Source organism: Zophobas morio, unplaced genomic scaffold (assembly GCF_036711695.1).
Source record: "Zophobas morio isolate AGI-343-1 ecotype UQ-CSIRO unplaced genomic scaffold, CSIRO_AGI_Zmor_V1 ptg000008l, whole genome shotgun sequence".
Taxonomy (NCBI): domain Eukaryota; kingdom Metazoa; phylum Arthropoda; class Insecta; order Coleoptera; family Tenebrionidae; genus Zophobas; species Zophobas morio.
In genome coordinates, this window is record NW_026972113.1 from 8,272,138 (window position 1) to 8,297,270 (window position 25,133).

Sequence of the window (25,133 nt, forward strand, 5' to 3'; positions counted from 1 at the left end):
GGATTAATTTTGTGTTTGTTCTCATCAGATTGCTCAAGTTCGGGGTAAAATCTGTCATCCCTGGGAATCGCAAAAAGAGAAAGCAAATGACACCCTCTTCTAAAAAAATGAAGGGTTGTTCGACGGGTTTTTTGGGTTCGATTGTGTTTTAGTTACTTGTAGGAGTGGATGAATCCTGTCTGGTCGGACGATTTGTTTCTCTTTTCTGCAGATCAGCTCTAACGAAAGTCGCCTTATAGATAAATCGCATAGAGTCGATATTGGCCTGAGTGCGGTCTGGTCTGTAGATCAAACAAGTTCTCAGGCTACGAAATATTTGCGATGACGCTCCAGACGACTATCTAACCACTATAGATAAAAAATCAAGTGAAATTACTTGTATTTAATAGGTACTTCAAACTAGTACAAAACACTTCTAATTATAAGTGTTTGAAACCCAAGCACATTCCTCCTTCAGCCGCTGGATTCACTATATTCTTATCTAAAACCACCTTTCCTTCCAACAGAGCAAACCTGGAACCTATACAATTTCTGGGTCCTGCACCAAACGGTAAATACACGGACGGGTTAAGTGTGGCTTTATTCTCATCGTTGAATCTTTCGGGACCAAATTTCTCAGGATCAGGATAAAACTTTTCGTCCCTATGAATCGCAAATATGGGAATCCAACAGTTCATACCTTCTTCTAGAACAAGGGTTTTTCGTCTGGTTTTTTCGGTTGGATTGTAAACTTTTTGTTTATTTCTCGGTCGGTTAAAATCGCCGGTGGCCACTTTCTTAGAACCTCGGAAACAACCATGTCCATGTATTTTAAACCAAGAAGAGCTTCGTAGGTGATTTTTCCTTCCACAGTTTGTACTTCTTCACGAAGACGTTTTTGAATGTCTGGATTCACAGCCAGTTCGTAAAATGCAAAAGTTAGAAACGTGGCGACTGATTCAAAACCCGCAAGGAAGAAAACGAAGGCTTGCGAACAGATATCTTCAAGAGTGATTTCTTGTTTTTGACGGTTTTTGCTCTCTTCGAGCTCTGAAAAATCTTCATTGATTTTGGTATCTTCGTAACGTCTCTTTTGCGCTTCTAGTAGTAGGTGAATCATATCCGGGCGAACAATTTTTTTCTCTTTTCTCGTGGTCATCGTATCTTCTATAATCTTCGAAAAGAAGTTGACAATGTACGTGGGAACGAGTTTTATCTTCAGAAGCTGAAATATTCTGTACTAACCTAATCACGTTTCTTAAATATACCTTGAATAGAGTTGGACTACTTCCATACATAAAGAATTTTATGTATGGAAGTAGTATGGAATGTATGGAACGAAAATTGGCCTCACAATCAATTTGCGGTAACTAAACTGGATTCTAAAGGTACTAACGCTTCCTTTAAAGTTAGCACTCAATTTGACAATGAATTACTAACACAACTGTCTGATCCCGGTAAGTGGCCAGAACGTATTATTGTTAAGCAGTACAGATTTTTTCGTAAGGCCGGAACTTTTAGAGAATAAAATAGGGAATCCTAATTATTTATTGTTAAATGTTAGAAGTTTAAGTGTAGATAAATGTAACGAATTAGAATTAATATTGAATGCATATAGCGGAAATATTAAATTTATCTGTCTAACTGAAACCTGGGCTACCGATACCTCAATTAGTAGTTTTAGTTTTAGTAATTACAGTCTAGTATCTTATTACTGTAGGAAGTCTGTGATCGGAGGTGGCGTTGCTATTTGGTGTGCCAAAGGACTAAACGTACAAGCTATCAAATTAGATCATTTTTGTATGGACAAAAATTTTGAAATCTGTGGAATTTCCTGCAAGTTAGACTCTAATAATACCTTATTATTGTTTAGTTGTTATCGATCTCCAACTGGAGATGTTAGTATGTTTTGTGACCAACTTTACAATGTGTTAAATTTGTGTTTTAAACCTAAGTTAAAAATTATATGCTGCGGTGATTTTAATATTGACGCAAAGGTAGATAGTAAAAATCTTAGATTGCTTAGCAGCGTGTTTACAAGTTTCAATCTTGGATTACACTTAACAAACCCTACACGGGTGAAGAATAATTCTGCATCTACCATAGACCTTCTCTATTCTAATTTATGGACGTTTGATAATAATTGGTCTGGTGTAAATGACAACAATATTTCTGACCATAGAACAATTTTGTATAATCTACCCGCTTTGCAATATAAACCGGTATCTCAAAAATTCTTTAAGCGGAACATAAATGACCAGGAAGCCATCGTGAATTTTTTAACGTCTCTTTCTCAAATGAATTGGAATGATTTCTACAAAATCGGGAATATAGATTACGCTTTTGAATATTTTATAAATACATTTCAGTATTATTTCGATATATACTTTCCTAAAAAATTATATTTTGAGAATGCTCTTCACAAAAATTGGGTAAATGATGACGTGAAGCTATCTAGCTTGAAACTTAAAGATCTTTACATTCACAAATGTAGAAATTTCGAGTTAAACGAAGTCTATAAAGAAGCAAAAAAAGATCACTTTCAACTTGTTGCATCAACAAAAAAAAAATATTTTCAAAACAAAATCTTTATGTCCAAAGATCCATCTAAAACGGCATGGCGTGTAATTGCACAAGCTTCTGGACGAGACAAGAAGGTGAATGACATAGAAATTGAAAGAAATGGTATCCAGCTTACACAACCAAAATTAATTGCTAACGCATTTAATAATTTTTTCAAAGATGCTACAGAGAATGTTATTAATCAGATTCCATCCAAGCAAAACGATAATAAAAATCGAATAAATTTTCCATCATCAAAAGAAAGTTCAATTTATCTAACTCCTTTTCACTCGCAAGAATTAGTTAACTTGTTATTGACAAAAATGAAAAACAAGAGCTCAGCAGGACTAGACGATATTCCTTTGTGTATTATAAAACGTAGTATAACAACTATTGCCAATCAACTTACTTATTTAGTTAATTTGTCTTTCAGTTCAGGGAAATTTCCTAACTTACTCAAAACCAGCAAAGTAATACCTATATTTAAAAAAAATAACCCCCAGCTGATGGAAAACTATAGACCCGTAACAATAACATCAGGATTTTCTAAAGTTTTTGAATACTGTTTTGTTCAGAGACTCCTAGGTTACATTAATAAGTTATCAATTTTATCAGATAGGCAACATGGGTTTCGTTTGGGACGATCCACGGCAACAGCATTACAAAAATATCATGAGAACTTATTGGAGTTTATTAATGAAGGCGAGTGCCCGGTTGGAGTATTTTGTGACCTCAGCAGGGCATTCGACTGCGTAAGTCATGAAAGATTATTCATTAAATTAGATCGGATTGGCATTCGTGGCAACGCTTTAGACTGGATAAAGACATACTTACATGACAGAAAACAATATGTTAGTATAACAAGCAAGAATAATCATAATATTGTTACAGCAACTAATTCTAATATGCAAAATATTAATGTCGGCGTTCCACAAGGTTCGATTGTTGGACCAATTTTATTCGTGTTATATGTGAATGATTTAGATAGTATTGCGGGGGAAGGATCATTTGCGATTTACGCAGATGACACATCAATCGTAATCTCAGACAAACAAAATGTCAAGATAGAAGAGAAGTCGCAGAGGGTACTGAATGAAGTTTCTAACTGGTTTTGTGATAATTCATTATTCTTGAATACAGATAAAACTCAGTGTGTTCGCTTCCACGTTCGACAAAAAAGATGCGAAAATATATCTTTGAAAGTAAATGGCACTGGAATTAATAATGTTGATGAGGTAAAATTTCTCGGAGTGATTTTTGACCATTGCTTTACATGGAACAGCCATTGTGAAAGTCTTATTTCTAAGCTATCAAAGTGTGTGCATATGTTTCGTACATTAAGATCTTATTTGTCGAAACCACAACTTTTATGTTTGTATTATGCGCAGGTGGATTCTAGGATGAGGTATGGGATATGTCTGTGGGGATGTTCAACTATGGCATCTGATGTTTTTGTAACACAAAAAAAAGTTTTAAGAACGATCTTTGGACTAAGGAAAACCGATATCTGTAGAAATATTTTTAGAAAATATAAAATTTTAACCTTGACATTCTTGATTATTTTTGAGATGGCGATTTATACTTATGCAAACAAAAATACAATACCAACTGTACGACAAACTCATAGTTATAACACAAGACAAATTAACAACCTTACCGTGCCGTGTACCAGATACAATATTTGTTTAAATTCTTTGCGCTATTTAGGTCCAAAAATTTTCAATAAATTGCCAACCAGGATTGGGACTTGCGAAACTGTTGCGAAGTTTAAGAAGGAACTTAAAATATTTCTAGTAGACAATGCGTTTTATAGTCTAGGAGAATTCTTTAATTGTGTTGTCTAATTATTATTTTGTGATGCGATTGGCGAGTGTATTGTTTTTTTTGTACTTATTGACGTGTCCTATACAATGTAAATGTTGTCTTAAAGGAAATAAAGTATTATTATTATTATTATTATTATTATTATTATTTAAAGACCTCAACCCCCCAAAATCGGAACCGTCCTTTCCCATGAGATAAAAGTGGTTGTTTCTGTCTTTCAGTGAATTGCATTGGACACCAAAAGCGGTAGTTGCGATGATGTCGTTGGTGTATCTGGTCAAGGTATCTTTCATTTCTAGTTCTATTATTTCTCCTTCTTCTTTTCGGAAATGGTCAATGAATTGTTGTGCACACTCATCGATCAACGTGTACATGAATCGCATTTTGTTGCTGGTGAAAGACGGACTTAACGTGGCCCTCAAATCGCGCCATCTTTCGTCCCGGCTTGAGATCAGGTTTTTGCTAAAGAATGGATCTGCTTCGGGGCTAGCCAAAACGCGATGGTTGACGAAATGGTCGAATTGTTTTACTGTGATTTGCTTGATTAGGTCTGGGTCTCTGACCACCAGAATGGGTTCGGTGAATTGGTAAGCTCCGTAGTACCTTGAATGGTTATGGAACTGTAGATGGTAGTAATAATTTATTATTTCGTCCGGGAAGTCGTTGTATATTTCTAGAGTCTTCTCAGAGAATGGTTTCGAGCGGATGATTTCTATGTTACCAAGCAGAAATTTCGGTTTTGCGTGTTTAATTCCTTTTTTTTCCAATATGATGGTTTTTTTCTTACATTGTACGAAAATTACGCGACAATAGATAAGACTAGTACTAGCCAAATCGTGCCTTCTTTTCCCAAAAACGGGATCAAAAATGCAAGTAACAGGACCATTACGAAAGCACAAATGACAAGAAATGTGCATCTAGCAATCTAGTTATCTTATCGTGTTAGATAATAAAACGAGTTAATTTTCCAACACGCAGTATTTTATTTATAGTACATGTAAGTCTTTACTTTTAAAATTTTTTGAAACCCAACCACATTCCTCCCTCAGACGCTAGATTGATCTGCGTCTTATCTAAAACCACCGGAATCTTGGTCTTTCCGGTTTTGACCACCTCAAAATTCTTGAGAATGTAAGAAAGAAGCAACTTTCCTTCCAACAGTGCGAACCTAGAACCTATGCAATTCCTGGGCCCATACCCAAACGGGATATACACAGACGGGTTAATCTTGTGTTTGTTTTCCTCACTAAAACGCTCCGGATCGAACTTTTCTGGATTGGGGTAAAATCTGGCGTCATTATGGATAGCAAAAACCGGCAACCAGCATACTGCGCCCTTTTCCAGAAGGAGTTTTTTCTCTCCTGGTTTCACAGGTTCTATTATAAAGTCCTTGCTTACTTGTCTATCTGTGGTAACAGCTGGTGGCCACTTACGCAGACTTTCACAAACCACCATGTCGAGGTATTTAGTCCTAGGAGTTTGTCGTAAGTCATTTTGCCTTCCACTGACTGAATCTCTTTTCTTAGACGATCTTGAATCTGAGGGTTTAGGGCTAGTTCGTAGAGTGTGAAAGTAAGGAAAGTGGACACCGTTTCAAACCCTGCCAAAAAAAAAAGACAAAGGCCTGGGAATTGATATCGTCGAGTGTTATTTCTTGTTTGCGCCGATTCTTAGTTAACTCAGAGTCGGACACACTAGAGAAGCCTTCACTTATTCCAAAGGTTTCTTCATGGTTTTGACGACCCTTTTGGGCTTCTAAGAGTAAGTGGATCATGTCAGGACGTACGATGTTTCTTTCTTTTCTTATATGGACCGTGTTTTCAATGATCTGGCAAAAGTAATCCGTGACGTTGGCGGGGATATTTTTATTTTTAGCCACTAGAAGACACAAGAACAAATATTTGATTTAGTAGAGGAAAAAATCACCTTTGACAGGGTCGAACTTATTGCGTAAAGCAAAAACTTGAAGATTCTTAACCCACTAAAGTCATTGGCGTCTTTCCCCATCAGGTAGAAATCGTTCTCCCGATCTTTTAGTGAGTTGCATTGTAGACCAAAGGCAGCGGTTGCGATGACGTCATTGGTGTATCGGCTTAGAGTGTCTTTCATTTCCAGTTCAACGACCTTTTGTTGTTGTTCCTTGAAGTGTTGGATGAACTGTTGGGCACACTCATCTATTAAATTAAACATGATCTTCATTTTGCTGCTAGTGAAAGAGGGACTTAAGGTAGATCTTAAATCGCGCCATCTTTCGTCCCTGCTAGCAAAAAGGTTCTTGCTCCAGAAAGGATCAGCGTCTGCACTTGTCACTTCTCGGTGGTTGACGAAATGGTCGAAGTGTTTCACGGTTATTTGTTTAATCAAATCGGGATCTTTGATGATTAAAGAAGGAGAAGTGAATTGGTAGATTCCGTGGTATCTGGAAAAGTATTTCAGATGAATTTAGTGTGCTTTTTTGGCTAGTCACCTTTCGTCAGGATAAACATTATATGCGTCTTGAATAGATTCAGCAAACGATTTTGTTCGGTTAAGTTCCACACTTCCCAAAAGAAAGGTTGGTTCGATGTATGGTACTCCTTTTTTCTTCCAGAAGCTTTGTTTGTTCTTTACATCTATGTAGAAGTAGGTGGCGGCGGTGACCAAGAGCGTAAGCCATAGTATAGTATTTATTTCAAAAAATGCGGACAGATTTTCACAAGAAACAAACATGATGGAATCAGTAGAGTAAACACTTTACTGGCAATCATCATCTTATCGGTGCAATTCTGATAACTAGAGAGCGGAAAATATGCAGCAAAATTTTGGCAAATATGATCATATGATATGCACTAAATTTATGCAAATATGCAGTAACTTTCTTAATATATGCAGAGATATGCAGTTGCATATGCTCCAAAAATTAAAAGAGAGCGTAATAACCAAACAAAATGTATTTACAAATTACAAAAATATGTTTCCCGAGCTTACGTTTTATTACAAAAAATACATAAATCACATTGCAAGGTGTTTGATTACATCTCACAAACACATAAATCACATTTTTAAAGGTAATATTCTTATACTCAGAATAAATATAAACAGAACAAATTAAAAAATCGACTATGTAATTACTATTTTGGTAACACTTTATTTTTAAATATTTTTCGAATATTCTAACAAAAAGTTTTCCCGTGATTTTAAAGTATGTATTTGTAAATAGAAAAATTGCATACTACGTCCACAGATGTAAAAAATAGAGCAGGCACGATAAAACACAGCTCCTTCTTGAAGAATAAGTTCAGGAAAAGGTTTAATACATAAATTAATTTAAGTTATCTTTGACATATTGATACACCTGTATTACCTTAGATGCTTTCAATGCAAACTCACAATGAAAAATAATAGGATAACGTGCCTTCGACCACCATAAAACACACCATTAATACACTTAAGTAACGAACAAAAATATTGGGAATGAACCGTGTTTCCAAAAGTAATTAGGGCCTGAATTTACCTGGAAGGATGGCTTAACACCCAGTGATTTCTCCAAACAACCATATAACCCAAACATTTCCTAGTTATTTGAAGCTCAGGAGAATATTTGCAATGATTCATGAAATTTCGTCTTTCTAGTTAAATGCCAAAAGAATAACTTTTTTTTTAATTAGCACAAAAATTGATAAATATGCAAAATATGCACCCGTTACGTGAAATATGCAGCAGAAGGCAAATATATGCAAATATGCAATTTTTTTGTAGCTGTATTCATTTTTAATTAGCATGATTCGTTCACATACTAAATATCAAGACTTATATGCAAAAAATAAAGGATATGCAAATTTCATAAAATCCGCTCTCTACTGATAACATAGTGGAGGCTTTAACTAGCTTATAGATTGAGAGTGGGTGGTTAGATAAAACGAAAAGCACATTTGAATTTATATATTTTGAAGGTTAAAATAGTTAAATCGTATCTATTTAATTTTTTTAAGTCCCAGCCATACTCCCCCCTGAGCGGCTAGATTAATTTTCTTCTTATCTAGAACGATCGGGACTTGCGTTTTCTCAATTTGTACAACCTCAAAATTTCTCAAAATGTAGAAAATAATCAGTTTGCTTTCCAAAATTGCAAACCTCGAACCAATACAATTCCTAGGTCCAGTCCCGAACGGCATGTACGCCGAAGAATTAATCTTGTGCTTATTTTCTTCACTGAATCTTTCCGGGTCAAACTTTTCCGGATTGGGATAAAATTTAGCATCAGTGTGTAGTCCAATGATGGGTATCCAACACGTCAGACCTTTCTCCAACAGGATTTCCTTTTCCCCTGGTTTTTCAGGCTTGATGGTAAAATTTTTAGTGACTTGTCTATCAGTAACAATAGCTGGTGGCCATTTCCGTAAACTTTCACAAACAACCATGTCGAGATATTTCAAACCCAAAAGAGTCTCATACGTGATCGTTTCCTTCACCGAGTCAAGTTCTTGCCGCAGACGGTCCTGAACATCCCGATTAAGCGCGAGTTCGTAGAGACTGAACGTGAGAAAAGTGGAAACCGTTTCAAACCCAGCCAGAAAGAAGATAAAAGCTTGAGAATTAATATCATCGAGCGTGATTTCCCGTTTATTCTGGTTGTTGGCATCATTGTTTTGGGCTTCCATAAGCAACTGTATCATATCGGGGCGAACTATATTTTTGTCCCTTCTTGTTCTAACCGTATCTTCGATTATTTTAGAAAAGTAATTGGTAACATTAGTCGGAATGAGTCTCACTTGTAACAACTGAAACAACGAACCCTAGCAAAGCGAAATTGGAAAATGTGGAAGTACCTTGCACAAAAGTGGACTAATTTCGTAAAAAACAAACTTGAGAAGTCTTAGTCCACCAATATTACTAGCGTCTTCCCCCATCAAGTAAAAGTCATTCTTCTTGTCTTGTAGCGAGTTACAACGAACACCAAATGCGGTAGTCGCGATGACGTCAGTGGTGTATCTGCTCAAAGCGTCCTTCACTTCGAGTTCAACCACCTCTTCGTCTTGTTTCTTGAAATAGTCCACGAATTGTTGCGCACACTCGTCGATCAAACTAAACATGATCTTCATTTTGCTGCTAGTAAAAGAGGGACTTAAGGTATATCTTAAATTGCGCCATCTCTCGTCACGACTGGCAAAAAGGTTCTTGCTCCAGAATGGATCATTGTCGAGGATTGCCATAGACCGATGATTGACAAAGTGATCAAAGTCTTTCACTGTTACTTGTTTGATCAAATCAGGGTCTTTAATCACTAAAATCGGCGACGAAAATTGATTAACACCATGACACCTTAAATATGAAAAACGTGATACAAGAGGGCGCTGCGGTTAACAAGTCATTTACCTTGCGTCGGGGTAAGTGTGATATATAGTCTGAAGTTTCTCGGCAAGTGATTTTGAGGACATCATTTCCATACTACCAACGAAGAATGGGGGCTTTATAAAGGGTACCCCCATTTTCTTCCAGAAGTTTTGTTTTTTTTTGTACGTCATAGTAAATGTAGGTCACTAGTAAAGTAATTAGAGAAATCCACAGTGTGACATTAGTTCCATAATTTTGGAACACTTTTGTGACGAAATGAAACATTATAACCAAGCTAGATTTACACAAATTGTGAAATAGTAGCGTTATGTCCGGTTAAATGACGTAAGGTGTCGTTACACCCGACAAAATGTGCCCGAGTTTGTCCTGAATAAAACCTTTAAAAATTATTTTGTCGTTATTTGGGAACAATTTTTTTGTTATCTTATCAAGGTTTGTCGAATAATTACCTCATTCGAAGGTCAGTCATAGAAATGGAAACATTTCAACAGAAATTGAAAGTAATGGAACACAAGTGGAAATTAAGCAACATACAAAGTGGGAAGATATTTATCACCAGCGACCTTACTGAAAGAGAAAGACAGATACAAAAAGTAATAAAAGAAATAAGAGATGAAGAAAAGAAAAAGAACTCAAATGTAAAAATGGGATATCAGAGGCTGTTTGTGGAGGGAAAGAAATACATATGGAATAAAGAGAAAAAGTGCCTGGAAGACAATACAGGTAAAATAATAACCACTCCAAAAAACTAAGAAAAGAGAGGGCTACGGAGAAGATAAGGGCAACGACACGGCGAGATTATGGCATATGGAAACTGGGAGTATGGAATACAAGAAGTCTGAATGGGAAGGAAAATGAGATTATTTATGAATTCAACAAAACAAACCTAGACATACTAGTACTGACAGAAACGAAGAAGAAAGGAAACGGAGAAATTAAAACAGAAGATGGACACATACTAATATACCAGGGAGTAGAACATAATAAAAGAGCAACAGAAGGAGTAGGTTGTATAGTAAACAAAAAATTAGCAAAGAATATCACAAGTTGGAAAGGATGGACAGAAAGATTGCTAACTTTAGAATTAACTATCGGGAAACAAAAAACCACTGTTATAGCGGCGTACGGACCGAACGAAAACGAGAAAAAAGAAGTAAAAGACAAATTCTGGGAGGACTTAACAATTGTTACAGAGGCCAGCACGGGAGAAATATTGGTAGCAGGAGATCTCAATGCAAGAGTGGGAATAAGAAAGAACGAGACAGAAAAGGTTATAGGAAGACATGGTGAAATAACGAGAAATTACAATGGAAAAAGAATGATAGAATACTGCACAAGCAATAATCTAATTATAACCAATACCTTCTACGAGCACAAAGATATACATAAATACACGCGAGTAGTAGCAAACAGGAACGAAAAATCTATTATTGACTATATATTGGTTGAAAAGAGTAATAGAACGGCGATTAAAGATGTAAGAGTTATGAGAGGAGCAGAGATAGACAGCGATCATTTTCTACTAGTAGGGAAAATTAAACAACACAACAAAGATGAGAATGAAGGAAGAAAACACGACCACAGAACCGAACAACAAGAAACATTAAAAGCATACAGATTACAAGAACAAGAAGTAGCAGAGAAATATGAAGAAGCAATCAACAAAGAAATACACAAAAGACAAGACAACATGAAAAGTATGTCCACCGAACAAATGTGGCAAGAATTAAAGAGAATAATGACAACAGCAGTAAGAGACGTATGTGGAGTGAGCAAAATGAATAGGAAAAACAGAAGAACAGCATGGTGGAGTGAGGAAATACAAAACCAAATAAAAATGAAAAAGAAGAGGTGGAAAGAATATCTGACAAAAAGAACAGAAGAAAAATACAACAAATACAAGCAGCAAAGAAATATAGTAAAGAACATGGTGAAGGAAACTAAAAACAAAGCCTGGCAAGAATTTGGAGAAAAACTTGAAACTAACAGCAAAACCAACCAGAAACTTTTCTACAAAGTACTAAAGACACTAAGGAAAGGAAAAACAGCAAGAGCTGAAACTATTAAAGGAGTAGATGGAAACATAATAACGAAAACAGAGGAAGTAATGGAAAGATGGCGGCAGTATTTCCAAGAACTATTAGGGGCTAAAGCAAACAAGAGAAATACAGACAAAGTAGAAGAAAGAGGCATAGATGAACTGAGAGAAGTCCAAGAAGAAGAAAGTAATGGAATAACAAAGGAAGAATTAGAGTGGGCGATAAAAAAGATAAAAGTGGGAAAGTCTCCCGGACATGACAAGATTACGGCAGACATGGTTAAGAAGATGGGAAACGAGGGGAAAATAATGATGTTAGAGCTGTACAATAGATTATGGAAAGAGGAGAAGATTCCTGATGATTGGGAGATAGGACAAATAGTGCCGATTCATAAAAAAGGCGATAATAAACAATGCAACAATTATAGAGGCATAACCTTGTTAAGTATACCATTAAAAATCTACGAAATAATTTTGGAGGAAAAATTAAAGAAAAAGATAGAACCCAGTTTGTTAGAGGCACAAAGCGGATTCCGCAAAGGCAGGAGTGTACAAGATCATATCTTTACACTCAAACAAGTAATAACAAAAACAGTGGAATATAACAAAAAAGCCTTTATAGCATATATAGATTTGGAAAAGGCATTTGACAAAGTCCCGAGAGAAGAAGTATGGAACGCCTTAAACAAGCGGGACGTTAACCCAAAGCTGATAAAAGTAATAAAAAGCTTATATAAAAACACCAGGAATTATGTAGTAAGTAATAACAATGTATCACAAGAATTCAAGACATATGAGGGATTGAGACAAGGAGGCGTCATGAGCCCAGCACTCTTTACAGTATTCATTGATGAAATCATGAGGAACTGCCGCAACAACGTCAAGAGATTACACGTAGGATACAGGGAAATGCTACCTGTCTACATATCCGAATGCGCATTTGCAGACGATATAGTAATATTCGCGGGAAGCGAAAGAGACCTACAAAGGAATTTAAGTATATGGGATGAAGAACTAACTAGAAAGAAAATGAAAATAAATGTAGAAAAAACTAAAGTAATGGCAATAGGTAAGCAAACAAAACAAATAAACATAAGTATAAATGGAAGGAAGCTAGAACAAGTAAAACATTTCAACTATTTGGGGGTAACAATAGACGATACAGGGAGACAAGAGGCAGATATTACAGAAAGAATCGAAAAATGTAACAAACTATACTACGCAATCAATAACACATTCATAAACAAAAGGGAAATAAGCCAGAAAACGAAAATGAGTGTATATAAAACGATATACCTACCTACTTTAACGTATGGATGCGAGACGTGGGTTTTATCACAAAAAATGAAAAGCAGACTAGAAGCGAACGAAATGAAATATCTAAGACGAGTCATAGGAGTAACGTTAAGAGATCATATAAGAAGTAGCCAAATAAGAGAACAATTACAAAGCAAAAAACTGATGGACGCAATAGAAAACAAACAATTAAGTTGGTGGGGACATGTACAGAGAATGAATGCAGATAGAGCCGCTAAACAAGTATGGCAAGCAAAAGTTCAAGGAAGAAGAAGCAGAGGAAGACCCCAAGAGACATGGAACAACACAATACAAAAAAGTCTACGCAAGAGAGGGAAAACATGGATAGAAGCGAAAGAAATGGCAAGAAATAAGAAAGAGTGGGGTAAATTTGTGCACGGGGAAGAGTGGAATACTTAATAATATTAATTTAATTACAATGTATTTATTTAGTTTGTAACCCTACACCGAAAGGTAGATGGGAGTTGATTATATATATATATATATATATATATATATATATTCGAAGGTCAGTCGTTGGATGGGTAAGTTGTGGGTTGCATATGTTTAATTTTTTTTCTACAATCATATTATCGCCCGTTCAAGAAACACTTTTCTGCTCCAGAAATCCTTCCTGCCCTCCTTTGTCGTTCGCAAACAAAATATCTTAAAACAAACATCCAAATTGTACTTGTTGCAAAGCATACAAAGCCCAGGGATAATTGTCACGAGTCGTTATTTTCCTTTTCAGCAGTAAACGACGATAAATATTTGTTCTGTACTCTATTAGAATTCGTCTCCAACAGGATTTCTTTTTCCCCTGGTCTTTCAGGCTTGATGGTAAAATTTTTAGTGACTTTTTTTCTCCTCACTAAAACGCTCCGGATCGTACTTTTCCGGGTTGGGGTAAAATCTGGCATCGTTATGGATAGCAAAAAGCGGCAACCAGCACACTATCCCTTTTTCCAAAAGGAGTTTTTTCTCTCCTGGTTTCACAGGTTCTATTATAAAGTCCTTGCTTACTTGTCTATCTGTGGTAACAGCTGGTGGCCATCTACGCAGACTTTCACAAACCACCATGTCGAGGTACTTTCGTCCTAAGTCATTTTGTCCTCCACTGATTGAATTTCTTTTCTGAGACGATCTTGAATCAGAATGGAGCTTAGGGCAATATCTTTATCACACAAATCTCCAAAAAATTTTATATCTTTAAGGTAGTTGTGGAATTTTTTTGCAACTAAATTTAAATACATTAATTTCTAAATAAATGTATCAAGGTGATGTTCGGCGATCGAGATCTTTCTGGAATGGTCAAACAAACTGAACCCTAGCAAAGCAAAACTGGAAAATGTAGAAGTACCTTGTACAAAAAAGATCTAATTTGGTAAAAAACGAACAAAGTGATAAAATCCTTTCGCTATTATGCGTGTTAAAGAGGACGTGACAGTTATCACGCCATTTTACCGCCGGATACGACTTATATATCCACCCTTTTCAACTAATATGTGGTTTTAACGACTCATACGACAGATGTTTCAGCTATATTAAAGTTTAGATTAACACATGACTGAGGGCAGTAGTAAAATTGTTGAAATAATAACGCTCTATGCTCCCTAAACGTATCTACATGTTTTGAAAAGCTATACATCCGTAAGAATTTTATTTGTTCTGATGATTAAAAGAGCACGCTTTTGTGGATCAGTGTCACCGTTCGTTGAACCCCTCGCATTCATCCAGCGGAAAATATTCCTGAAATATGATCCCCGGAAACCGAATGACGTTGTCATCTAAATTGAACAAATTCGACAGAAGAAGCAACGTTGCAACCTCAGGATAAGTATTATTTTTAATTAGATATTTATTTTCGGAGTAATTGGATCGACCTCGTAACCTTGCGCCAGCAGGATCGGAACGTGTACGACCTTTATGCATGGAATCCCTTTGATTATCCTTAACCAATTAATCAGAGCGTTTGAGAATTGGGTTTGCGGTTTTCATGGAAATTTCTCTTACATAACACAATATAATTATAGTTAAGCGTTTCCCGTACGCGATAACACGTCCAGAATTAAACACCACCGCAGCCTTATAGAAAGAAAGGAATTCGTAACTGCAGTTTCAGCAAAAATTTCAAACATTCCCTCTTCTCCTAAAGCAAACATCTAAAGCGTTTCGTTCCTCAGCTTGCAATCCCTTAAAACGCCCGTATCTCGTGCAGCCGGTCGCGTTATTTGCATTTTTCCTTCTAGAGATACATTTTTAAATATTTATGGCGCTTTCAAACGCAGCTGACGTTCCCAAATCGAATTATCCGACATCGTTTTATGTCTTTTCGAAAGTCTAACTTGTAGGAATTTATGTGTGCGGATTAAAAACGGGACGACTTACCGTAGTCAGAGTCGTCGGAGAACTCATCCCTGTCGTCTAATTCAATATCTGTGAAACTGGAATCCGTGTCGGTGTCGTTATTCGCCTCATGACCCGAACACGCGTCTTCCTTGCAGGGCTCGACGTTGTCGAGGTGGTCAGTGTGGGTGCGGGGGGCGTCCTCGGCGGTGAGCTTGTTATAGTTTTTCCGGGCGGGACGACTTTCTGGAAGAAGAAATTAAAACAACCCGTTTAGACAGATGTATGCAACCAAACATACATTAATCTAGATGACGCTTAATCCTACTTCAATCAAGGTATTCTTTGTCTTTTGAAGAGGTGCATTTGAGATGAAAGAATCTGAATAATTCTTCAAGTCCGGATGTACACGGACTTAATGCAAAAATAATGAAACACCTTAACAACGTAATTGTTTTTCTACTAACTAAATTATTCAGTGAGTGAATAAAGCAGAGCTGTTTTCATCTTGTTTAAAAACGTCTAAAGTGTTTCCCTTGGTTAAAAAATTATTTCCTTCAGGCAAATTCGGGTGTAGCAAGTGCAAAATTTACACCAACTTAAAAAATTTACGAATCAATCTACGAAGCCTGGGGTTCGATAATCATGTAGCGTGTGTCACCCAGGGATGGAATAATTTGTGTTGGAATAGTGAACAGGTTAGTTTATGCAGTGGCGGCGTAAAAGGGGGCGGTGGGGGCGGTTCGCCCCGAGTACCAAGCACCAAGGGGTGCAACAACTTACTCGCACAGCTAGAGAATACTTACAGAAGAATCATTCTACAAAAACATACAAAAAAAAAATTGGGACGGTAGACAGACAGACAGACGGACACAGACGCAGACAGACAGAAACTTTCGCCGCTACGTTGGCGTTGACATTGGGTTCTCAAACAATAAAATTTCGGTAGTGTGCAGCGCTGCAAACTTGAAGGAAAATCCCCTAAAGTAGAGGGAACATTTTTCTGGTTGACAGCACTAATTCCACGAAATCAAATTTTGAGAGAGATAACGAGGTCCACTAATATTAACCCATTTAATCACCTGTTCACCGAAACCCTCATATTTTAAATAGCTGCCACCATTTTCTACACTGTAGCTTTCTGTCAGTACTTATGCATTGTTACGCTCCGCCCCGCGGTCTGACAACGAATGAAAAATTCGTTCACGGTTGAGATCGAGATGGGTGGGTGGGGCTTCTCTTTTGGTTTTCTTTTTTAATTAACACAGTTTTCTTTTTATAACACGATTGCTTAAGAATATATTTCACATGGTAATTTCTCGCACAATACGAATTTTAAAAATCATCAGAATTGAGATAGGGCTGGTGGGCGGGGCTTATATTTTGCCTTATTTTTCTTAATATACATAGCCATCTTTTCGTAACAATAAACTTTAAACATGGTTAAAATGGTTTTTGCAAGGAAATATGGACTAATAATCTATATTTCTTTATAAAAATTTTTCATTTTAAACATGTTTTAAGTTTCAAATTGTGAAAAGAAGTCTGCACATATTAAAACAAAAAGAAAAAATATAAGCCCGCCCACCCACCCTGTCTCAATTGTGATGATTTTTTTTATTCGCTGTGAACCAAGAGGGTGGAACTCAACTGCAAAAAAATTATTTCTTTACAAGAAATTAGAAACATATTTTTAAGTATGGCGTTGTTCAACGAATACCATGTATATTAAGAAAAAACACAAAATATACACCCCGCCCACCCACCCCGACTCAACTGTGACGATTTGTTTTATTGCTAAAAACTTAAAACACGTTTAAAATGGTAAACTTTTGTAAGGAAATATGGATTTTGCAATTAGGCTCCGCCCCTAGGTCTACCAACGAATGAAAACTCTACATAATATTCTTTGAATAATACGATACTCAAAAAAATGTCTCACATGGGAATTTCTTGTACAGAAGTAATAAGAATTTTGCATTTAAATTCAGCTCTTTTGACTCTCGACCATTAATAAAAATCATCACAATTGAGATAGGGTGGGTGGGCGGGGCCTATATTTTGACTTTTTTTTAATATACATAGTCGTCTTTTCAGGGCAAGAAACTTAAAACATGTTTAAAATGGTAAATTCTTGTAGAGGAACATAGATCTTGTAATTAAGCCCCACCCCTCGATCTAAGAACGAATGAAAAATTCATTACAACTGAGAATGGAGTGCGGGGCGGTTATGGGTGGGACCTAATCTATGATTTTATTTTTTTCTAAATATACATAGCATTCTTTGGACAACACGATACTCAAAAACATGTTTTTCATTTCTCGTAGAGAACTAAGGATTTTGCAGTTCAGCTCCGCCCCTTGGCTTACGACAAATAAAAAAAAAATCATCAGAATAGGGATAGGGCGGGTGGGCGGGGCTTATATTTTGCCTTTTTCTTCTTAATATACATAGCCATTTTCACAACAAGAAACCTAGAACGTGGCCAACATGGTTTTTGCAAGGAAATATGGACTTTGCATTTATGGGGTAGAACCTAATTGCAAAATTTATATTTCCCTATACAAATTTTCCATTTTAAATATGTTTTATGTTTCAAGTTGTGAAAAAAGTCTACAGATATTAAAACAAAGAGGCAAAATATAAGCCCGCCCACCCGCCCTATCGCAATTCTGATGATTTTTTGTATTCGCTGTGAACCAAGGGGGTGTAACTTAACTGCAAAAAATTTATTTCTTTACAAGAAATTAGAAACATGTTTTTGAGTATCGCGTTGTTCAAAGAATACCATGTATATTAAGAAAAAAGGCAAAATATACACACCGCCCACCCACCCCAACTCAACTGTGACGATTTTTTTTATTGCTACAAACTTAAAACACGTTTAAAATGGTAAACTTTTGTAAGGAAATACGGATTTTGCAATTAGGCTCCGCCTCTAGGTCTGGCAACAAATGAAAACTTTATTACTATTTAGATCAGGGCAGGTATAGGTGGGGCTTAATCTTTGGCTTTAATCTTTTCTAAATATACATAGTATTCTTTGAATAATACGATACTAAAAAAAATGTCTCACATGGGAATTTCTTGTACAGAAGTAATAAGAATTTTGCATTTAAATTCCGCTCTTTTGACTCTCGACCATTAAAAAAAAATCATTACAATTGAGATAGGGCGGGTGTGTGGGGTTTATATCTTTCCTTTTTTCTTAATATACATAGTCCTCTTTTCAGGGCAAGAAACTTAAAACATGTTTAAAATGGTAAATTCTTGTAGAGGAACATAGATCTTGTAATTAAGCCCCACCCCTCGATCTAAGAACGAATGAAAAATTCATTACAAATGAGAATGGAGTGCGGGGCGGTTATGGGTGGGACCTAGTCTATGATTTTATTTTTTTCTAAATATACATAGCATTCTTTGGACAACACGATACTCAAAAACATGTTTTTCATTTCTCGTAGAGAACTAAGGATTTTGCAGTTCAGCTCCGCCCCTCGGCTTACGACAAATAAAAAAAAATTATCAGAATAGGGATAGGGTGGGTGGGCGGGGCTTATATTTTGCCTTTTTCTTCTTAATATACATAGCCATTTTCACAACAAGAAACCTAGAACATGGCCAACATGGTTTTTGCAAGGAAATATGGACTTTGCATTTATGGGGTAGAACCTAATTGCAAAATTTATATTTCCCTATACAAATTTTCCATTTTAAATATGTTTTATGTTTCAAGTTGTGAAAAAAGTCTACACATATTAAAACAAAGAGGCAAAATATAAGCCCGCCCACCCGCCCTATCGCAATTGCGATGATTTTTACTTCCCGAGCGTAAGCAAAGGAAGTATTGTAATCGAGTCCGTCGGCCGACTCTCTACTTTTACGTTTTCTCGATCTTTCATGACCCCTAGAAGACGAAGAAATAGGTCTCCCATTTCCGTCTGTCTGTCCGTCTGTCCGTCCGTCTGTCCGTCTGTCCGTCTGTCCGTCCGTCTGTCCGTCTGTTGTCCCGGATTTTTATTAGACAGATAATCTCCGAAAGTACTCGACCGATTGTTGTGAAATTTTGTACTTATATTAAGAATATCATGTAGATGGTAAAACGCTAACCAAAATTTGTCTAATCATCCCCACCACTAATGCGATGACGTCACTTCAAAATTGTACATAGTAAATGGGTTTTCAATTGTATAAAATAACATAGTCCTACACATGTAGTTTACAACTCCGAATCGACTTTTCACTCGAAACGTCCAGATTTTTGGAAAAAAAATCAAAATTATAAAACAACATTTTGAAATTTAATTTTTAATCTGCTAACCAGAATGCTTTGAAATGTTGCAGATGTTTTAAGGCTATAAAGAGCATCATAAATCTTTAGTCAAAAAATATTTGCTTATCCCCTCCAAAAACTTGATGACGTCAGCTTAAAAGTTTGTGGAATAAATCATATCTAAAATGTACAAAATATGATGAGTCTGTACTTGTGATCTATCACTCCATTCATATTTTTTGGATTTGCATATACAGGGTGACTCAAAAAAATTAATGAATGCGTAAATTTATTTTACTAATTTACTCAGAAACTACAAAACCGAATGCTTTGAAATCTTGCAGATGTTTTAAGGTTATGAGGAGCATAATAAATGTTTAGTCAAAATATATTTGCTTATCCCCTCCAAAAAATTGATGACGTCAGCTCGAAAATTTGCCGAATAAATCCTATCTAAACTGTAAAAATATGATGAGTCTGTACTTGTAATTTATCACTCCATTCATATTTTTTGGATTTGCATATACAGGGTGACTCAAAAAAATTAATGAACGCGTAAATATATTTTATTGATTTAATCAGGAACTACAAAACCGAATGCTCTGAAATCTTGCAGATGTTTTAAGGTCATAAAGAGCATAATAAATGTTTAGTCAAAATATATTTGCTTATCCCCTCCAAAAACTTGATGACGTCAGCTCGAAAGTTTGCCGAATAAATCCTATCTAAACTGTAAAAATATGATGAGTCTGTACTTGTAATTTATCACTCCATTCATATTTTTTGGATTTGCATATACAGGGTGACTCAAAAAAATTAATGAACGCGTAAATATATTTTATTGATTTAATCAGGAACTACAAAACCGAATGCTCTGAAATCTTGCAGATGTTTTAAGGTCATAAAGAGCATAATAAATGTTTAGTCAAAATATATTTGCTTATCCCCTCCAAAAACTTGATGACGTCAGCTCGAAAGTTTGCCGAATAAATCCTATCTAAACTGTACAAAATATGATGAGTCTGTACTTGTGATTTATCACTCCATTGATTTTTTTTTGGATTTGCATATACAGGGTGACTCAAAAAAATTAATGAATGCGTAAATTTATTTTATTGATTTACTCAGGAACTACAAAACCGAATTCTTTGAAATCCACTGCGAAAAAAAAAACATAATAGGCATGCAGTCGTCACGTTTCCGACAGCGAGGGAAGTACTGTCTAAACTCTTTAGACCAATTTTTCTTAATATACATAATCGTATTTTCAAAACAAGAAACTTAAAACATGTTTAAAATGGTAAATTTTTGTAGTCGATCTTGCAATTAAGTCCCGCCCCTCGAATTGAGAATTGAGATCGGGGCGAGTATGGGTGGGACCTAAACTATAGTTTTATTTATTATTTTTTTTTAATATACGTAGTATTTTTTGAACAACATGACATTCAAAAACATGTTTTTGATTTCCCGTAGAGAACTAAGAATTTTGCAGTTAAGCTCCGTCCCTCGGCTTACGACAAATAAAAAAAAAATCATCAGAATTGGGATAGGGCGGGTGGGCGGGGCTTATATTTTGCCTTTTTCTTCTTAATATACATAGCCATTTTCACAACAAGAAACCTAGAACGTGGCCAACATGGTTTTTGCAAGGAAATATGGACTTTGCATTCATGGGGTAGAACCTAATTGCAAAATTGATATTTCCCTATACAAATTTTCCATTTTAAATATGTTTTATGTTTCAAGTTGTGAAAAAAGTCTACACATATTAAAACAAAGAGGCAAAATATAAGCCCGCCCACCCGCCCTGTCTCAATTGTGATGATTTTTTGTATTCGCTGTGAACCAAGGGGGTGTAACTTAACTGCAAAAAATTTATTTCTTCACAAGAAATTAGAAACATGTTTTTGAGTATCGCGTTGTTCAAAGAATACCATGTATATTAAGAAAAAAGGCAAAATATACACCCCGCCCACCCACCCCAACTCAACTGTGACGATTTTTTTTATTGCTACAAACTTAAAACACGTTTAAAATTGTAAACTTTTGTTAGGAAATACGGATTTTGAAATTATGCTCCGCCCCTAGGTCTGGCAACAAATGAAAACTTTATTACTATTTAGATCAGGGCAGGTATAGGTTGGGCTTAATCTTTGGCTTTAATTTTTTCTTAATATACATAATATTCTTTGAATAATACGATACTCAAAAAAATGTCTCACATGGGATTTTCTTGTACAGAAGTAATAAGAATTTTGCATTTAAATTCCGCTCTTTTGACTCTCGACCATTAAAAAAAAATCATCACAATTGAGATAGGGCGGGTGGGCGGGGTTCATATCTTGCCTTTTTTCTTAATTTACATAGTCGTCTTTTCAGGGCAAGAAACTTAAAACATGTTTAAAATGGTAAATTCTTGTAGAGAAACATAGATCTTGTATTTAACTCCGCCCATCGATCTGACAACGAATGAAAAATTCATCACAATTGAGAATTGAGTTCGGGGCGGGTATGGGTGGGACCTAATCTATGCTTTTATTTTTTTCTAAATATACATAGCATTCTTTGAACAACACGATACTCAAAAACATGTTTTTCATTTCTCGTAGAGAACTACGGAGTTTGCAGTTACGCTCCGCCCCTCGGCTTACGACAAATAAAAAAAAATCATCAGAATTGGGATAGGGCGGGTGGGTGGGGCTTATATTTTGTCTTTTTCTTCTTAGTGTACATAGCCATCTTTTCATAACAAGAAATTTAAAACATGGTTAAGATGGTTTTTGCAAGGAACTATGGATTTTGCAATTATAGGGCGGAACCTAAATTTTGATAACGCCATAGAATATTTTGAGGTTAGTGCAGCCATGTTTAATGACGTAAGAAAGCGCACTCTAATGTAAAATTACGCGGGAAGTTTGAAATGTGCATGAAATACCTCTTCAATCAACTATTAGTGTTTATTTCCCAAGTTTAGTTTACCTACCAATTACATTTATTGCACAATCACACAATGGAATGGTTAAATATTGACTCGTTTCTGTTCCATCAATAAAAATATCAAATATTACACGTGTTATTGATATCTGTAATCATGACTGCCAGCTACAATTTGCTACGTTTCCAGAGATCGCAGTGACGTCTTTTCAGTTTCACGGTTTAATTAATAAATGAGATTTCCTGTTGTAATTCAGCCGGTTTGTTTCCATTCTTCGGGATAATTGTCAACATCACAGCTAATCTATTTGCGTGCAGTTTTGTAATGTAAAATTTCGTGTTAAAACAATAATGAAATTTTGATCATATGAGAACAAAGACAGGTGTCGTCATATTTGTTTTACATGTTTTTGTCATCTGACAAAAACATTTAATTAGATTTTTTTTAAACAATTGTAGAACATAATAGGGTATAAACCCTGAAGTAAAATTTGTGTGGTTGTTGAATTAACCCAACACGTTCAGGAAGAACACGTGATATATTTCAAAGTGGAATTTTTCAGCACAAGCAAACACAACAACAAAACCTTATTTACAGTTTAGCGTGGGAACATGTAATGGCAAAATCTGCCATTTCAGACAAACAATTACCCACAAACCACTAAATTTACTAAAAATGACTAACTCCAATTTAGCACTTCTTGACTACAAGGAAACCTGCAAGTTTCGCCAGACTTTCCCGACGTAATAAAACTGGTTTTCAGTTTTAAATTACGCCCGAGTACTTCAAGTTCAACTCGACTAAACAAATTGCGTTCTTTGTAAAGGAAGAACGATTTTTACGCCACAAGTTGGTTCAATATTTGCTTAAATCCGAACTCAAAGAACATCCACTCATCTGTTGAACAATTAGCAAGTTTTCATAGTTTACCAAACTTGCAGAGCACACATTTCGTTATTACAGTCACACCGAAGTCTGTTTAAACAGCAGCTTTCGCTCAGAGTCAATATTGAATCAAAACTGTAGATGTCGGCTTGAGTATGGTTTACAGGTTTCAGGTTATTAAAACGATGAAATTGTACTTGAGGGTGTTCCCGGCGCATCCACCATTTTCTAGCCTAAATATATCATTGGATTGATGGTATTTGACACGCGCTAACAAGCACCCAGCAATTATCGAGTCGTTATCTCTAGACTATCGATTATCTTCGGTTTTCAATTAAATGCAATTAAATGTGGGCTCAACGTGACATGCATGAAATTACACTAATTACCCCGCACTGATTATGTTGAGGGTTGGTTAAATTTAGGATGATGTATGGTAGCTGAAACCCGCATCGTCATTATGAAATATTACGCTAGTAGACGCAGTGCCTCATTATAGACGCCATTTGAATTTGCGCCACGAGGCGAGTTTCCAGTCTATTATAAACCTAAACGGAAAAACGCAGATAAATCAAATCATTCGGTGCATTGGGAGCGATTCAGGTGGATGAAGCCAGACTTTGTGAAACTTTAATGAAAAATGTTGTTTCGCTGTATTGCACCGGCTCGAAAATAAAAAGTGCATGCGAGATCCTGGAGACTCGAGATGGGTGCTTGAGACGGTTTAGGCAAAAACAACAATCGCGTGCTGAAGCTGGGGGTGTTGGGGAAAACGTGTAAGGAGGAGGGAGTTGTTGGAAGTTTTCCGTAATGAGCGCGGTGTACACAAGCGGGATAATTTTGTCGGGTTGAGGGTGTCTTTGTCTGAAAATTTTTAACGATGTAGGAGTCGCCTGGAAACTTGTTTGATCTACAGACCAGAGCGCACTCTAAGCGATTTATCTATTCAACTTTAGATGTTTCAAATTTTCAATATTTCAATTTTTCCATTCTTCAAATTTTTGATTTCTCGATTTTTTTATTTTCCGATTTCTCAATTTTCCGATGTTTCGATGATACGATTTCCCAATTTTTGTCCTCTTCAATTTTACGATTCCTAAATATTTCGATTATTCAATTTTTCAAATTCCAACATTTTAAAATTTTCAGTTTTCCGATTTCTGAAGTAATGTTTTTTTGTTTTCCCATTTTTCGACTTTCCAAATTTCGATTTTTCACTTCTTCAATTCTTCAATTGTTCCATTTTTCAGGTTTTTGATTTTTCAATTTTTTGATTTTTTTAAACTTAGAATTTTTCGACTTTGCTTTTTTAGTTTTTCGATTTCTCAATTTTTCAATTTTTTGATTTCTTGAATCAGAATTCAGATGTTTCGATGTTTCCATTGTTCAATTTTTTGATTCATCAATTTTTCAGTTTTTAACTTTTCAATTTCTCGATTTTTAGATTGCTCGGTTTTTTGATTTGTTACTTTTGGGCTTTTCAATTTTTCGATTTTATAATTTTTCGATTTTTAAATTTTAGAATTTCGAATTTTTATTTTTTGATTTATTGATGTTTGGATTTCTTGATTTTTTAATCTTGCGAGATTTTAATTGTTCAATGTTTTAAATTTCAGATTGTTCGATTTCCCGATTTCTTGATTTTTCATTCTTCAGTATT

General features: G+C 35.7%; 3 protein-coding genes and 1 pseudogene across 4 annotated transcripts in view; all 4 read right to left on the reverse strand.

The window, feature by feature from the left end:
- Window positions 1–25,133, reverse strand: part of LOC135125208 (uncharacterized) — an 83,516-nt gene that overhangs the window by 12,826 nt on the left and 45,557 nt on the right. Inside the window, exon 2 of the mRNA XM_064050613.1 lies at window positions 15,422–15,625. Coding sequence (XP_063906683.1) covers window positions 15,422–15,625 — 204 coding nt within the window. The remainder of the gene's footprint in view (window positions 1–15,421; window positions 15,626–25,133) is intronic.
- On the reverse strand, window positions 420–5,300 carry LOC135125498 (probable cytochrome P450 9f2). The gene is given in 5 exon segments (XM_064051158.1): window positions 420–691; window positions 694–1,204; window positions 1,248–1,349; window positions 4,395–5,128; window positions 5,131–5,300. Coding segments are annotated over 5 exon segments (1,740 nt in total). The 5' UTR covers window positions 5,252–5,300.
- Window positions 5,329–7,091, reverse strand: LOC135125203 (cytochrome P450 9e2-like; annotated as a pseudogene).
- On the reverse strand, window positions 8,273–10,080 carry LOC135124784 (cytochrome P450 9e2-like). Of its 2 annotated transcripts, XM_064050000.1 has the most exons (4): window positions 9,984–10,080; window positions 9,721–9,884; window positions 9,174–9,666; window positions 8,273–9,125 (listed from the first exon to the last, which is right to left on the reverse strand). In XM_064050000.1, the coding sequence occupies exons 2-4, from the start codon at window positions 9,867–9,869 to the stop codon at window positions 8,319–8,321; spliced, it is 1,449 nt and encodes a 482-aa protein (XP_063906070.1). In that variant the 5' UTR covers window positions 9,870–9,884; window positions 9,984–10,080; the 3' UTR covers window positions 8,273–8,318. The 2 variants fall into 2 exon arrangements, with proteins under 2 accessions (XP_063906070.1, XP_063906069.1); XM_064049999.1 differs by having other exon boundaries at window positions 9,721–10,080.

Bases quoted from the DNA above. Each gene is read 5' to 3' on its own strand.
- LOC135124784 (XM_064050000.1), bottom strand. From the start codon at position 9,869: ATGACGTACAAAAAAAAACAAAACTTCTGGAAGAAAATGGGGGTACCC. The intron at 9,667-9,720 runs GTAAATGACTTG...TTCATATTTAAG, and splicing joins CACACTTACCCCGACGCAAG to GTGTCATGGTGTTAATCAAT. The intron at 9,126-9,173 runs GTACTTCCACAT...TCGTTGTTTCAG, and splicing joins TTAGTCCACTTTTGTGCAAG to TTGTTACAAGTGAGACTCAT.